We start from the raw sequence: 15,388 nt of genomic DNA, 5'->3' as shown, positions 1-15,388 counted from the left end.
AGCGATTTTCAAAGCATTACCCCAAGTGGTTTATCTGGTAGGCGTGTCAAGCATAATAATAAAATAAATAAAAATTAGCTAATCTCGATTGCATAATTGTTACACACTGTTGATTTTTTCGCTGTATCTTCCTGGTTTTTAGCTCGATTTCTTTCAAACCACAAAAGGTTTGAGGTTCAATAGTTAACCTATTCACCCACCGATTTTCAGCTTCTTCCCATACGCGGTTTACCCTGTAGGCGTGACAACATATTGGTGTTATTTTTCGTGCATAATCGCTCATAACTCTTTGCCTGTTTATGGTATTCCAGCCAAAGTTGGTACCGAGATGCGCCTTTATACCCCCCTGTGTGCCAAATTTCAAGGCAATCGGATAACGCGTTCGCGTTTTATAGCAGTTTTTGTAAGTGTGCGAAAAGAGGAAGAAAAATAAGAAGAAAAAAACGAAGAAACTAAGCCAATTTTTGAAGTCGCATATCTCAGGAATGCCTGAAGCGATTTCGCTCAAATTTGGAATGTGGAGTGCTGAAGGTGGAGGGAATCTACACAGCAAAATTTGTATTGTTTCATCAAGGCAGCACAGAGCTATGGAGGTGCGAAAATTGCGTTTTCTTTCTTCCTGTCAATATACTCACGGGGTTGCGCGCCGGCTTCTTGGGCCGCATGACACACTACCGTGTGTCTTGATTCGTTCAGCCCATTCATTTATATACAGAGCTCTATTTAACTACTTTAATACAACACACACTTACTGTACAGCTGTTGATGAAATAATTTAATAAAATAGTTACTTGTACTCTAGGCATTCAGATAATCAATTAAGGAATTAAGGTTCTACTGTAGTCTCGCCACAGTTTCTGGTGCAATGTAATAGAAAAGTTTGGCTGTCACGTTGTCATGCATTCACCAATCAGATACAAGAACGCTTCTGATGTCATGTATTCTGCCCATGTGACTAAACTTTACCTTATTAACCCTTGGGGTGCTAAGGGTTATGGTAGTTGTCTTGTGCGGATCTGTGTGAATTTGTCTATTACCACTTTAACTGCTGCACACCTTGCTTGTAGGTTAAAAACAAGGTGCCATTAGGCTTCTCTTGGTGAATTTAACAAATGAAACATGTGGATTGCTTTGCAAACGCTTTATTTAAATGTTATGGCAATATTTGCTATTTGTTTTGGCTATCCTTGCTTCTTAATGAACTCTCGATATACAGAAGTGATAGTAATAAATTATTTTCAACCATAATAGTGTATTAGATCTAGCAATACTCCACTGATTCAAATGAGGGATTGACAAACTGACAAAACAGCTACAAGATTTCAAATGAGATTTCAAGATTTCCAATAAGATTTTAATTGTCATTGAACTTGTCCAGATTTTACAACATTTTAGGTTTGTTGTGGATCCCTTGGATTTAGACCAATCTGTGTCTCTACCCATGTAGCTAACATGGCTGGTTTCAAGGCTTGCTCCCACACATTAATTGACAATCCATATATGCATTGAGGTAAAAAGTTAGTTATCACTGTGATAGCTAGCTAATTACTTATCACTCAGTGCGGCACTCTAATCGTCCCACACACCACATGGGATATTTATTTATTAATGCTTTACAGCACAAGTGCTGAAGGTCTGTAGGTCACCTGGTCCTACAGCCTGCTCAAAGACTTTAGCTACATAAGGTGTGTTTGAAAAGTTGGAGAAAGGAGAAAAAATCCATGACTGGACCTAGGGGTAGCCTCGAACCTGCAGTCATCCGATTTACGCTCGAACGCTTACAGGAGTCTACCAGGTGGTCAGGATGTTTTCTCCTTGTTATTTTCATGTAACTATATCCATAGGAATTCTAAAGAGTAACTCATTATCTTTAAGTACCCCAAGTAGAACCAAATGGACACTAGTTTATTTATTAATGCTTTACAGCACAAGTGCTGAAGGTCTGTAGGACACCTGGTCCTACAGCCTGCTCAAGACTTTAGCTACATAAGGTGTGTTTGAAAAGTTGGAGAAAGGAGAAAAAATCCATGACTGGACCTAGGTAGCCTCGAACCTGCAGCCATCCGATTTACGCTCGAACGTTTACAGGAGTCTACCAGGTGGTCAGGATGTTTTCTCCTTGTTATTTTCATATGTGCTCTTATTTTCGCAATCATTCTTGGTAATGCTATATTGTTTTCTTTCAATGATATTTCTCAACACAGTTCAGTACCCTTCCTAGCAGTTCAATGTACTTGTATAGCTATGCATATATTTATACAACTACTCTGAGGTTTTGCACAATGGTGCTTCATTTCTTTTGTCATCTGGTCAACAGTTTTATTATGTAGCCTAAGCAATGCTCCATTGTCAATAAATATTGAACTCACATACCATTATATGTGACCTGGTTTGACAAAACCAGTCTTATAGCCTTTCCAGTTTTCTAAGTTTGGCAACTCGTAACTTTTCGTATCTTTAATGATTGTACGTGAAACTAGTATGACCAAGTTTCAAGTTGTTACTTTATCACAAGTCAAGTTATGATTTGACTAGTCATGCTAACTGGAAAGGTTACAAGATAGACTGGTCATATATGTGATGTCATATTATGTGTATAAGGCTTCATGTTACAGTCAAATGTTTCTATTGTGTTCACCAGTCACTTGTGGTCTGGGCTCAGAACTATAGTATAGTAGGTACAGGCTAAATGGTGCCATGCATTTGTTTTTCCAATCCTGATGTATAAATAGTTTTAAATGTTTGTATACATCTTGTAGGTGCTTCACATTTGGAATTGGATCAGGCGCATCAACTGCTTTAGTCAAAGGGATTGTTCGAGCTGGGAATGGATCAGCTGAATTTATTGCTGACAATGAACGAATGCAGTCAAAGGTATGTATGTATGTAATAGTTGTATCATGTACCCGAGTGATTTGCCTGATATATACCACTTTGACACCTCGGATCAAAGGAAATCACAGGGTTATATATCACATATTGCCCTGTGGTCAGGGCAATATCATGATATAGCCTTGACCACAACTGCCTTTGATGCTGAGGCAGCTACAAAGCATCAGTTCCCTTTGATTGTTTATATAGAGATGCTTAAAATTTTGCATTGTGGGTTTGAATTAGAGCTGCTTAAAGTTTTGCATTGTGGGTTTGAGTTAAACATGTTGATTTAGTTAGGGGCATTGTTGTGAAGTAAAAAGAATTGAGTGAGTCAGCATTGCATAGTTCAGTTACTAAGCATCACTAAATAATCATTTTTGCAATGTGGGGATTGTTTTTCTACAGAGTACATTTCAACTGCATGAAAAAATGCCTCAAACATTCACAACCTATATGTCTAAGTGTTTATTTTAGCACCTTAGGTAACTTTATTCATCCACAAAGTGGTTATTTGGTTTAAAATGGTATCACTACAACCAGTGAAACCCACAATCATTTCTTTTTGTGCCCACAATTTAAACCCACAATCGATTTTTGCAAGCCTCTGTATAAAAGTAATGTGGTGAATGCAGGTTTGTCTTCCTTCACCTATTAGGTGAGAATGCCAGAGTGGTATATATTACTTATACCATGGCCACTCAGGATTTGCCTGATATATATATGCCCTCAGGCTTGGGCATATATATCAGGCAAATCCCTTGTGGCCATGGTATAACTATTAAATGTACCACTCTGCGTGGGCAGTTCAAAGGCACCGCCAGTGCCATAATTTGTATATTGCACTGCTGCAGACCACAGCGAGTGCATTATAACTTATAACGCACTGGTTGCGGTTTTGTAGACCACAACAAGTGCATTATAAGTTATAATGCACCGACCGCAGTGCAATATACAGATATTGCACTGGCTGCGGTTTTGTGAAGACCACTACGACACCTCACCGAATAGGTGGAAAGACACTTCACAGATCACTCGAATTCTTTTATAGCCTGGCATGTAAAGGTCGATTGTGGGCCATAACGTCACCAATACGTATAATGTTTACAAGCAGCCAATGGCGATCGAAAAAGCCAACGCGGGTGGCCACAACTCTAGTCTACATATATATATAAACGTACTTATACACCTTACTAGTCTGGTGCCATCTTAGCCCAGATTAAACTGTAGTCCACTTCGACAATGACTCAATAAAACAAATATATTCTAAATAATACTAACCTTTACGTTCGATTGTGGTAACCAGTTTTGTCATGCCACCAGATTCGAGTTTAGCCAGTGTGAATAGTAAGAATTTGACTAGTATCGTTTAGTAGTTAGATTTTGTTTACTTAAACCGTCTATTTAGCTGCTTTTTTTCGCTCGAGAGAATCACTATGGTGATTAGTCTGGTGCTTAGTCTATATGGCACGCTGGCATGCTGAGCACTACATGATGAGAGTGGAACAGCGAATGCAGGTTAGTGATATAACCCATAGCGTACTAGCTTTCAATATCTCAGGTGGCTGCAGTACTGCAGGGGGAACGTCATCGCAACGTCAGGCTTGGTTACCACAATCGATGTTAGAAACCTGGCCTTTATAAGTGTTACAGCTGTCTTGTGAGACTCTCCCCACCTATTAGGTGAATGGTACATAACAGTTATACAACGTGCACTCGTGCTCTGCCTGTATAAACGCACTTGCCTTCGGGCCTGACGGCCCTCAGGCTCGTGCGTTTATATCAGGCAGAGCACTCATGGCCGTTGTATAACTATATAATGTACCATGGCCAGCCATGGTTTATTTTAAGTGTACCATAGCCAGCCATGGTTTAACTTAAATGTACCATGGCCAGCCAGGGTTTATAAGATATGTACCCTGGAATTTGCTTTTGAAGTTAGGTGGTTTCATGGTACATGTATGTATGTGTGTATGTATGTATGTATGTAAGTACGTACGTAGCTATGTATGTATGTATGTATGTATGTATGTATGTATGTATGTATGTATGTACGTACGTACGTACGTACGTATGTATGTATAAATCTAAAGTACACATTCTGTACACTGTGCAAGTGGTCATGGTTGACAATGGTTTGTTGCTAATGGAGTTGAATTGCTTTATTGTAGTTATCTGATTCTTTCCCACTAAAATGAATTGAATCATGCATTCTTTTGTGCTTAGACCACTAATAAAATCTTTTGTTTCTGATATTTTTTTTTGTACAAATTATGTATGTTTATCATGATAACCTTGCAAGTAGATATAACGCCATGAAACATTGAGAGTACTACGTACCTTGTAAGTCCATCACAAAGTGAACAACACCAAATATAACTTGCTACTGACAAGTTCCACAGCAATCATAATGTAGCTTAGCTACCATTTGACATGCAGATTACTCTTCAGCCAGAATACTTTTTTTACCGAACTACTGACCCTATTCATAGCTGAGCTTGGCCCAAGAAACATAAGATTTAGTTGAAGTGGTCTAATGTTTGTAGTTTGTTAGCACTGTGTAGTAGTGATCATAAAGTTTTGTATTTTTTACAAGGCGTGTATGCACCTTGGCAGTATTAGTTTGGTACAATCAAACCTTCACAACAACCAGAAATGCTTCTGAAAAGTTTTTACAACAAACTTTCAGACAAGTGTATCTCAATAATGGCAGAAGCCATTAAAGTGTTGCAATATGTAAGTTGTAGTGCTAATGCTGCGGGCTTGTTTTCTTTTACTGTTAGGTATCACTTGGCCCAGTACATATCTTTTAGCATACTGCAGGAAGAAAAATGTATGCATAGACTTTACATTTCACTAGCAGTGCAAAGGGGTCAGTGTGCTGGTAGTTGCACGTTGCATAAGAATAAATTGAATTATCCATAGTTTCGCAACAGTTGTAGTAAAGTAAGCAGATTGATTGCAGATGCACTTTACATATTGCTCTTATAGATAATTTGCCAAAGAAAACATAATGGTTGAAGTATAAAACAGTTTGAAGATACTTTAGTACATCATTTGTGACGTGAAATAGTTTGTTCAAGTTATATTTCCTTAGTAGTGCATAGCAATTGGGATCTTAGAGGTTTGGGCTTTCTTAAAATATCACCATCCTCACTTCTCCTTTATAAAAGGCCATATAGAGAGAAACTTTGGCGGAGGTAAAATTTATTGGTTAAGCATAACCAAGTCCATAATTGTCCTCAGAGCAACCCCAAACCTTTCCAACAAGTTTCTATGAAATATTTTTATTTAACTAAATTTCTGCAAACTAACTGCCTGCCTGATCAACTGCATGATGCCTCTAGCCAAGCATAGTTCGACTGGATATGGCTATGGACTTGATTTCTTGATGTTGCTTTGGCCTGAGACATGCATTTTTGCCAACGCAGTAGCTACAATGCAAGCATTGTGGACCTACCTTTGTCCTTACGTTCCATTTCTTTCTCCACTACCACAGAGGTGTTGATTGGTGGTAACACTCGGCATGCTTTATTTCCATAGTATGACCGGATTGATTGCAGAGGCATTTCTTGTACTGTTCTTTATTTGTATTGCTGTATAATGGCTTTTCCTACATTTTTACAATAAATGAATTACAAAATAAATTACAAAATACATGAAATTACCATAATTCATCAGAATCAGAAAAGCAACATGCCACACGTGAGTTTGTTATTGTCACTACTTTTTATTGCTAAAACCTACTTCATTTTTAAATTAATCATTTTTAATTGCACTAACTTGATTTGGTATTATAGCAAAGTTATGACATACATACACGCATGGCTGTAACTATTTTATTCTTGATCTCCCTGTTTATCTTGTGTGAGTTATGGAATAGGTTAAAGGGCATGGTTGCCAAGTCTTGTTTTCTACAGCAAAACTGCAGCTGATTATAACTAGATCATTAAGGAGTAGGGTCACCATGCTGTGATCATTCATGGTGTGGCAACATGTTTAAGGGTGTGGTGACTTCGCAATCATTTTATATGTGCAGCTACCGTATAGTAAAAAAAACTTTGGCAGTAAAAAAGTTCGGTGAAAACTCACTATTGCAAAATTGATGGAAAAAACTTTGGCGAATGGGGCTTCACCTGAAATTTTTTTAGCTACCACATACTGTACTGCTCGAATGCAACATCACTACATGTGAGTGTGAGCGATTACACAACTCGCCAATTAAAGGGGAGTGGCAATAGTTTCAATAGCAAGTCTTTATCCCTCGCATTGAGGGGATGACGACTCACGATGGAAATGGCTGCCACACCCCTTAATTAGCAAGTCTTTTAATCACTTGCAGGTAGCAACATTGTATTCAACTGGTAGCTACCGTACAAGTGTAAGCATCGTTTGCTGGTCCTTGTAATGTCGAGATAAATGGTTGGATTTTCATGAACTCTTGTGGGACAATGAACCTTGCGACAATCAAAGGAAACGTTTGGAAACACCCACGATACCTGTCACGACACAACTTTAAACAGGCTGTAGGTCCAGGTATCCTACAGACCTTCGGGACTTGTGCTATAAAGCCTTAATAAAAATCCTTTCGACACGACTTATCTCAGTGCTCATGGGATTGCTAAAAATAATTGGCGAATAAAACTTTGGCGATTGTAATGCTATTCGCCCGATTCGCCAAAGTTTTTTTGTTATATGGTACATGTATCCAGGTTTGCAGCAGCATAAGTGCTTCAAATAATTCTAAATAGGGAATTTATAAAAATACGAAATAACGGAATTGCAGAATAACGGAATGAGCAAACTCAGATTGTACCCAATAGTTACATACTCTATAGTAATCATACTTTATTTACCTTGTAACAGCGCCATGGCGCGCCATGGCGATGGATTAACAGCAGCTTGGCATGCATTAAATAGGACAAGCACGCAACTAATCATCCTAGAATGATCTACCTTCGCTAAACTTGCTTATACTCTTGATTCGAACCTGAAGAGTCTTGAAAGCCATTTAAAGACAAACACAACCACTGGACTCCACTAACTCGATAGTGTGACTCTAATAAATTCAGTCAGATGCATGTGAAGGCCAGCTAGTTTGACCTAAGAATAGGAGTAGGTCTTAGTGTTTTGTAGCAATATCAATTAAGGAATATATATAGATAAGTAAGTTTACCGAAGGTAGATCGTTCTAGGATGATTGGTTGCGTTTTACAAACTCCCATCTAAATAGGCTCCTCTAAGGAAAGTGCTGATACAGACAATTAGCACCTCAGTAAGCATGAAGAAGGAAACAACCATGTACATGTTAAGACAAGTGCACAAAACAATTTGGAATTTTCAACTAGAGTAGGGACCATAGCACATCAATAAAAGTACTGAAACAAGCTGAGCCCATAGCCTTATCTATTATCGAATTACACTTGTCTGAAGGCATCAGTCAGTTACACAGTCAGTCAGTCAGTTAGTCACTAGAAAATTCTGTTAAATAATTTTTTTTTTTAAATTCCGTAGCAACTTGTTGAAAGCATTTCGGGTTGATGTTAGGGCTTAGTTTTACCTGACCAATACTGCCTCATCATCGTCTTGGGAAAGTGAGGCTGTTTTTGGGTGATGTTCTTCCATGGGCCACACCCTCACTTTTGTAGTCCCTACTATGCAGTAACTATCGTACTGTATGATAATAGGAAAGACAAAGTGCAGAAGGCAGATATTTGTGACCAGATCTGCAAAAACCCAACACAATCCCGCAAGCCTAAATAAAGCATTAAATACAATGGGTGAAATATTTGCATATTATTGAAAAAATTCTGTAAATTTTTTTGAATGCCTCTTTTGTAGTGAAGGAGGGGACTAACAATAATAACCTGGATATCATCTTATTCGCCTACTCAAGAGGGGTTGGAAACTCTTTGTTTCATTGTAGTAGACCCAAGGATATGCAAGTTATGAGCATTTGTTTACGTAACATTGAAGTGATCATACACGATTGATTTTTCTTCCCAAAGTTTTCTTTTGTATGCAGTGAAGAAAGACAATAAAAAGACAAACTTACCCAGTACTTTATTACCCTATTCATGGCGAACACAATGGTAAAAATATCAGCTCCGTATATCAATGCGTTTGTAATTTACAACTATTTTAGTAAGCGCCTAATTTTATTTTCCCTATACTTACTGTACAAATTGATTTTTCTGTTGTTGCTACTTTGTAGGGCTGTAACTCTGAAAGTTTTTGACATATGAAGCTGAAACTTTGCCAGACGGTGCACTTGGCTAGGTAGATTATAAATATTTAATAAACAGAAATTTTTAAAATGCACAATTGTGTCGGGTTTTTGCAGATCCGGTCACATTTGTCAGAACCAGAAATGGCGCATGTCACATGTGTGTTTGTTATATGTGACCGGATCTGCGAAAACCCGACATAATGGCGCATTTTTCAAATCCTTTATTATTGAGTATTTATAATCTACTTAGCCGAGTGTATGCTCTGGCCAAGTTTCAGCCTTGTATGCCAACAACTTTTGGAGTTACAGCCCTACAAAGTAGCAGCAACAGAAAGATCGATTTGTACAGCAAGTATTGGGAAAATATATTACAGCTGCTTACAAAAACGATTGTAACTTAGAAACGCAATGCAGTACAGAGTTGTAACTTGCGCCATCGTGTTCGCCATGAATAGGGGAATCCATTACGTGGTAGGTTTTTCCACCTACCACCTTTCTTCACTACATACAGAGACGAATTCAGTGAAGAAAAATCGATCGCGTACAATCGCTTCGACGTGACGTAAACAAATGCTCATAACTCACGTATCCTTTAAGCTACTGCTACGAAACAAAGATTTTCGAACTCCCCTTGAGTAGGCGAATAAGATGATATCCATGTTGTTATCATTACACCCTTTCTTCACAAAGAACAAACCGTTTAAAAAGTTTATGAATTTTTTTTTCATTTACGCAAATATTTTACCCATTGCAATCAATAGCCTATACTGAAAATTTAGGCTTGCGCCATTATGTCGGGTTTTCGCAGATCTGGTCACATATGGTTAAATTGGTGGCCGTGTACTGCTTCGTTTGACCTCTAGCCTTGTGACTGCCATGGGCACCTCCAGGTATTTTGCTGACTGGTTTTTAATCCAGAATTTTGTGATGTCAGAGTCTAGTTACATAGCATTATAGTTAATATGTAGAAAAGAAGGCGTACTGAAGTATGACAAGCATACTAACATGTGATGCATGCAAATTTAGGGGGTCTGGGAGCATGCTCCCACGGAAAGTTTTGAAAGTTTGACACTCTGAAGTTGAATTTGAGAGCAATTTCAGCAGTTATATTAAATTACTAAATGTAACGTTTGACTGTTGCATTGGGGGTGACTGCTGTATTAGGGTTTCTTGACCTTGCCAACCAGTTTTTTGAAACTTCAAGACTCCCCTCAAACTACCCTTGACTGTGGTAAACCGAAAATTGGATTGATTATTCTTTAAGTGGGTTTGCACCTGTTTTTTTTATAAAAGCGTGTGTGTGTGTTTGTGTGCACCTACGGTACTGCCCAAGTGCAATGTCGCACTCGCTCGCATGCGCAGCTTTGCTCAAGATTTTAAAATTCGCTAATTAAGGGGCATGGCAACTGTTTTGCTCGCGATTCTCACGAGTGAAACAGTTGCCATGCCCCTTAATTATCGATTCCTTTAATTCTCAAGCAAAGTTGCATGTGCGAGCGGGTGCAACGTTGCACTTGGGCAATATCATATATACTGGACAGTACCATATATACCTATGTAGTACATATACCTATCTACCTATCTATGCTTGTCTGCATGTGAGCAAAACCATTAAGTGGTAAAAGCAGCCAGTTTCTGAGAAACAAAGGTTAAACACTGCCTGTATTATATTTCCACCAAGGTAAGTTTTGGCTCGACAGTGGTTTCATTTTCCAGTTTTAAATACAGGTATAGCAACTCTACAAGTGGCCTTCCCATTAGGAGATTTTCAGGCACTTAACAACTGGAAAACATTGTAGCAGGGCTCATGGGCTACCAGGAAAAGCATATCTCTTCAATTTGAAAGGGGGCATATCCCATGAACAAAAGTGAGTAGTAGCCTCAAGGCTTTGTCAAACGAATTTGCAGAAAAAAGTACGGTAGACTAACTGTAGACCAGTTGAGAAGATAATTCTGTGTGTAATATGTTGTTTAAAGCAGTTTGTTTGAATATCACTTCCTTAGCAGTGCATAGCAACATAATTAGAGAATGACAAATTATTGACTGAAATCCAAAATTGCAATGACAAAAACCTTTTAGCTATAAAAATAAAATAAACAGTAGCATGTTATGTAGTATGCATGAATAGTCGATTAATTCCAGACAAGCTACGTAGCTAATTTCATGGCACCTGGGTTTAGAAGTAGCACATCAACTTGAATATTTGCCTTATTAATGCTGGATTTGATATAACATGCACTCAGACTTTTCCTTAAATGTCACGAATATGATTGTTTTCAACTTCAGCATTTTGGTGGGCATTGCTTAGTTTAGGACAGAACCTACTATGTTTGTTTGATTGGCTGAGTACCTGCTACACAACATCAACTTGCTACTTGTACTTGTTTGTTCCATTACAATGTTGTTGTTTTTCCAAAATAATAACATTTTAGTTGTGTATAATTTCATTATTGTTTTTCTATTCTTATGTTGTTCACATTAGGTAATTCGCAGTCTCAAGAAGGCTCTACAACCATCAGCTAATAATGTCACTGTCACATTTGATCTTGCTGTCAACAATGAGGCGACTGTGGTACCAAATAAAATCCCCAGTATCTACAATGGTGAAAAGACTGTCATTTATGGTCTTCTGATGCTCAAAGAAAAGAAGGTGAAGTGCAAAGCAACACTGACTGGTGACATTGTTGGAAAGAAATTTAAATTTGACATTCCATTTGAATTGCCAGTAAGGCAAGCAGCTGGAGATGTAGCAGTGATTCACCAGCTGGCAGCAAAGCAGATGATCCAGGAGTGGCAAGATGATGGAGAGCCATATGAGAACAAGCACAAAAAGGAAATCATAGCACTGAGCTGTGATGCGAGTGTGGTGTCCAAGTATACTGCTTATGTAGCTGTGGACGAGGCCCAGAACAAACCAGTATCGGGAAGCATGCAAGGCTATGAACTCACTGCTGATTTATTCAGCAGTGTTCAGCAGCAGCAATCATTCGGCATTCAGCAGCCGCAATCACTCGGCTTTCAGCAGCAGCCGCAATCACTCGGCTTTCAGCAGCAGCCGCAATCACTCGGCTTTCAGCAGCAGAAATCATTCGGCATTCAGCAGCAGCAATCATTCGGCATTCAGCAGCCGCAATCACTCGGCTTTCAGCAGCAGCCGCAATCACTCGGCTTTCAGCAGCAGCCGCAATCACTCGGCTTTCAGCAGCAGAAATCATTCGGCTTTCAGCAGCAGCCGCAATGACTCGGCATTCAGCAGCATCAATCATTCGGCATTCAGCAGCAGCAATCACTCGGCATTCAGCAGCATTTATTCAGTGGGTTTGGTTATGGAGGCGGAATGCCTCCCATGCCTCCTGGAATGAATATGATGCTTGGTTGCATGGATAGTCCCATGGGTGGCATGGGTGGTCCACCCCCACCTGCACCAATGATGATGTCAATGGCTCCTCCTCCACCACCAGGAGGCATTCCTGCCCCACCTCCACCAGTAAAGCATTTTCGATGCTCTGCTGTGTCGCCACCTCTTCCCAAGTCAGTTTTGTTTGATGCCGTTTCATCACCACCACCTTCTTCATCAATGCATTCAGCCCGTAACACATCTGCTATGGTAGATTTGCTTTCGGACTGTTTTGATGATTTGTCAGAGGATGCGTATATTGGATCATCGATACAGCCTCAAGCTACTGATGACCTTTTTGGCTCAATTACAAGCTTGTCTTCACAGCCATTAGTGCCAGCTCCATCCCCTCTAAAGCAGTCAGACCCCAGCTTCATTGTTGGTCTACAACAGGCCAATGGTTCATGGCTACTGAATGACCAGTTAGCTGGTGCTATGTCAAAGTCAGTTCAAGAGCTGAGGAAATGCTGTCCAGTTTCCTGTGATGTCGCTACAGTAGCCAACATCTGGGCCACATTGATTGTAATAGAGTTCCTGAAGAAGAAATATTCTTCAATGATGGAGGAGTTAGAGTTGATTATAATGAAGGCTGAGCAGTGGCTTGGTAAACAAGTGTTACCTGCTGGAGCAAAACTCACAGTACTAAAGGATAGTGCTACTAAAGTATTTTAATTGCATTGATTAGACAGAAAAAATGCTTTTACTGTATTGATAGTTTTTGAGTTTTTATATGCTGCAAGAATAATTATGTTGTAGCTATATCGCATTGTTTTTCATGTTTGAATTGATTGTAGTATTATAGTTTAAAGAGTTTTATACTTATGGTGTGTGACTTGCACCTATTTGTGTCTTCAGGATTTAAATTTCCCAGCACAATTCTTCCTGTTTCATGGTATTGTGATTCTCACTAATTGATTACGTAGCTACATCTGAGTCCGCTTCATGTACATGCAGTACTTGTTTAAAGTTACGTACAAGGGGTATAGAATAAATATATATATTTTATGTACTTAGATTACAACAATTAATGTTTAGTGAACATTTAATATAAAACATGGCAATGAATTACAAAGGTTACAAGGTACAATACTTTATGTAATTTGATTACAAGTTACAACAACTTTCAGTGGATTACAGCAAGTTGCTACTATCATGGCAATGAGTTACAGGTTACAAGGGTGATGATGATCTCTGTGTGTATCATAACATCTTCACTAGTTATATGTCACCAGATTTGTGAAAAAGGGTCACGTCTAACTTGACAACTTGTAACTTCAGATTGGAAAAGGCTATTGACATGAAATTTGATCTACATTGAGCACCAACATAGAGTAGCTTATTCAATAAAAAAATTTTTGGTTAATAATTATGTTTCTTGAGCATTGAGTTATGGTCTTCCAAATTTAAAGAATTGGATGTGTGTAGAAGACCCCTTTTCACAAATCCGGTCACATGATATACTTGTGGAAAGTACTGTAATGTAGCACTCCATCATAAGTTTATTTATTTTCATGCGTGACCCAGTCTGAAAAATAAGGTCTTATACCTTCTCCAGTTGTTACAACTTTACAAACCATAACTTTTGGTATGGCAACTCAACACTTAATTTGTCTGCTTAAATCTGTTATGGCACTAACAGGAGGGAAAGTTTTAGCTGATTTATTAAGAGCATGGCAAGTTATGAGTTGTCAAGTCAAACTTGGATATCTGGAAGGCTGTAAGACTGGGTTACTATTATTATATGCTAAAATGTATTCTTTTCATGTTGATCTTGAAACTAATTCACCATTAACAGCTCTGGTCTGGTCTGGGCCTGGCTTAATATGAGGCATTATGTGATGGAAATTCAACCACTGGATGGATGTAGCCACATGAGTCACCCCACCTAATGTCACCATGAGTACCCATATTGTGTAACATGGTTCTTTGTGGGTTTAAGGGTTAATCAAATGGTATGGTAGTACTGTTTAAGTAGGGATTGCCCTGAAAATTTCACTCACCACCCAAAATTCTGCCTTTAAAAATCATCCTAGAAATATTTTACATGACGAAAATCACCTTTACAGAATAGTACTAGTCCATACAATATTATATAATAATAACAAAACACTTACAGGTGGCCAGAGTTAGAATTTTTAAAAATGCCAAAACTTGAATTTTAGTTTCACTGCCTAACTGCCTGACCACAGTCGCAAGGCTAGAGACCCAGCGCGCGGCCACCATTTTATGCCACAATAACAAACTCACCAGTGGATGTGCCTTTTGGGGTTCTGACAAGTGTAGGCCCTCTGTGCCTTATCTTTTCTTTATCTTCAATCAGTCGTCTTCTTCATCCAACAAATCCATATCAAGGCATTGATTTTCCATATCAACACTTTATTTCCAGAATTATTTCAGAGCTGCATTCAGAAGCACTTCAGTCCCAGCGCTACTATAGAAGAGATATGCTAGCTAGATATCTGCAACTTTACAATTGGGATCCTGATCACAATAGGTTCACGACCTCATAAAGATTTACATAGGTGGACTATTAGCATTAGAGTATGGAGAACACATGCACCTCTTAACAATCTAGTTATTTACTTACCAGTAAACAAGATGACCTCACCCCAGCAGCCTTTATTGGTCTAGCTATATACCTTAATTTGTTTTATTTTCGTGCAAAAAGTTTTCGTGATAAAAATATTTCGTTGTAAAAATATTTTCGTATGATTTACGTGAATGACTGTTCTATTAGAGTAGTTCGATCTTTTATAAAAATTTTCGTGCAAAAAGTTTTTGGACAAGTTTGGCTCATTTGTACATTTGTAGTACTGCTTGACCCGCTAAAAATATTTCAAAATCTTCTTGTTCAAATGTCTGACATAATATTTACAGCGAATTAAAATTT

At 38.5% G+C, this 15,388-nt stretch overlaps 2 protein-coding genes across 3 annotated transcripts in view; one reads left to right on the top strand and one right to left on the bottom strand.

Annotated features, from left to right (window-relative positions):
* Window positions 1-12,342, top strand: part of LOC136267536 (von Willebrand factor A domain-containing protein 5A-like) — a 30,596-nt gene extending 18,254 nt beyond the window's left edge. Inside the window, exons 2-3 of the mRNA XM_066062700.1 lie at window positions 2,760-2,874; window positions 11,584-12,342. Coding sequence (XP_065918772.1) covers window positions 2,760-2,874; window positions 11,584-12,342 — 874 coding nt within the window. The remainder of the gene's footprint in view (window positions 1-2,759; window positions 2,875-11,583) is intronic.
* The window catches only part of LOC136267435 (uncharacterized), a 185,184-nt gene that overhangs the window by 161,443 nt on the left and 8,353 nt on the right, over window positions 1-15,388 (bottom strand). The gene's annotated exons all lie outside the window — the stretch shown is intronic.

This window comes from Dysidea avara, chromosome 9, assembly GCF_963678975.1.
Source record: "Dysidea avara chromosome 9, odDysAvar1.4, whole genome shotgun sequence".
In the NCBI taxonomy this organism is placed as follows: Eukaryota; Metazoa; Porifera; class Demospongiae; order Dictyoceratida; family Dysideidae; genus Dysidea; species Dysidea avara.
The sequence above is the reverse complement of the archived record's forward strand: the minus strand, read 5'-3'. Positions and strand labels throughout refer to the sequence as shown.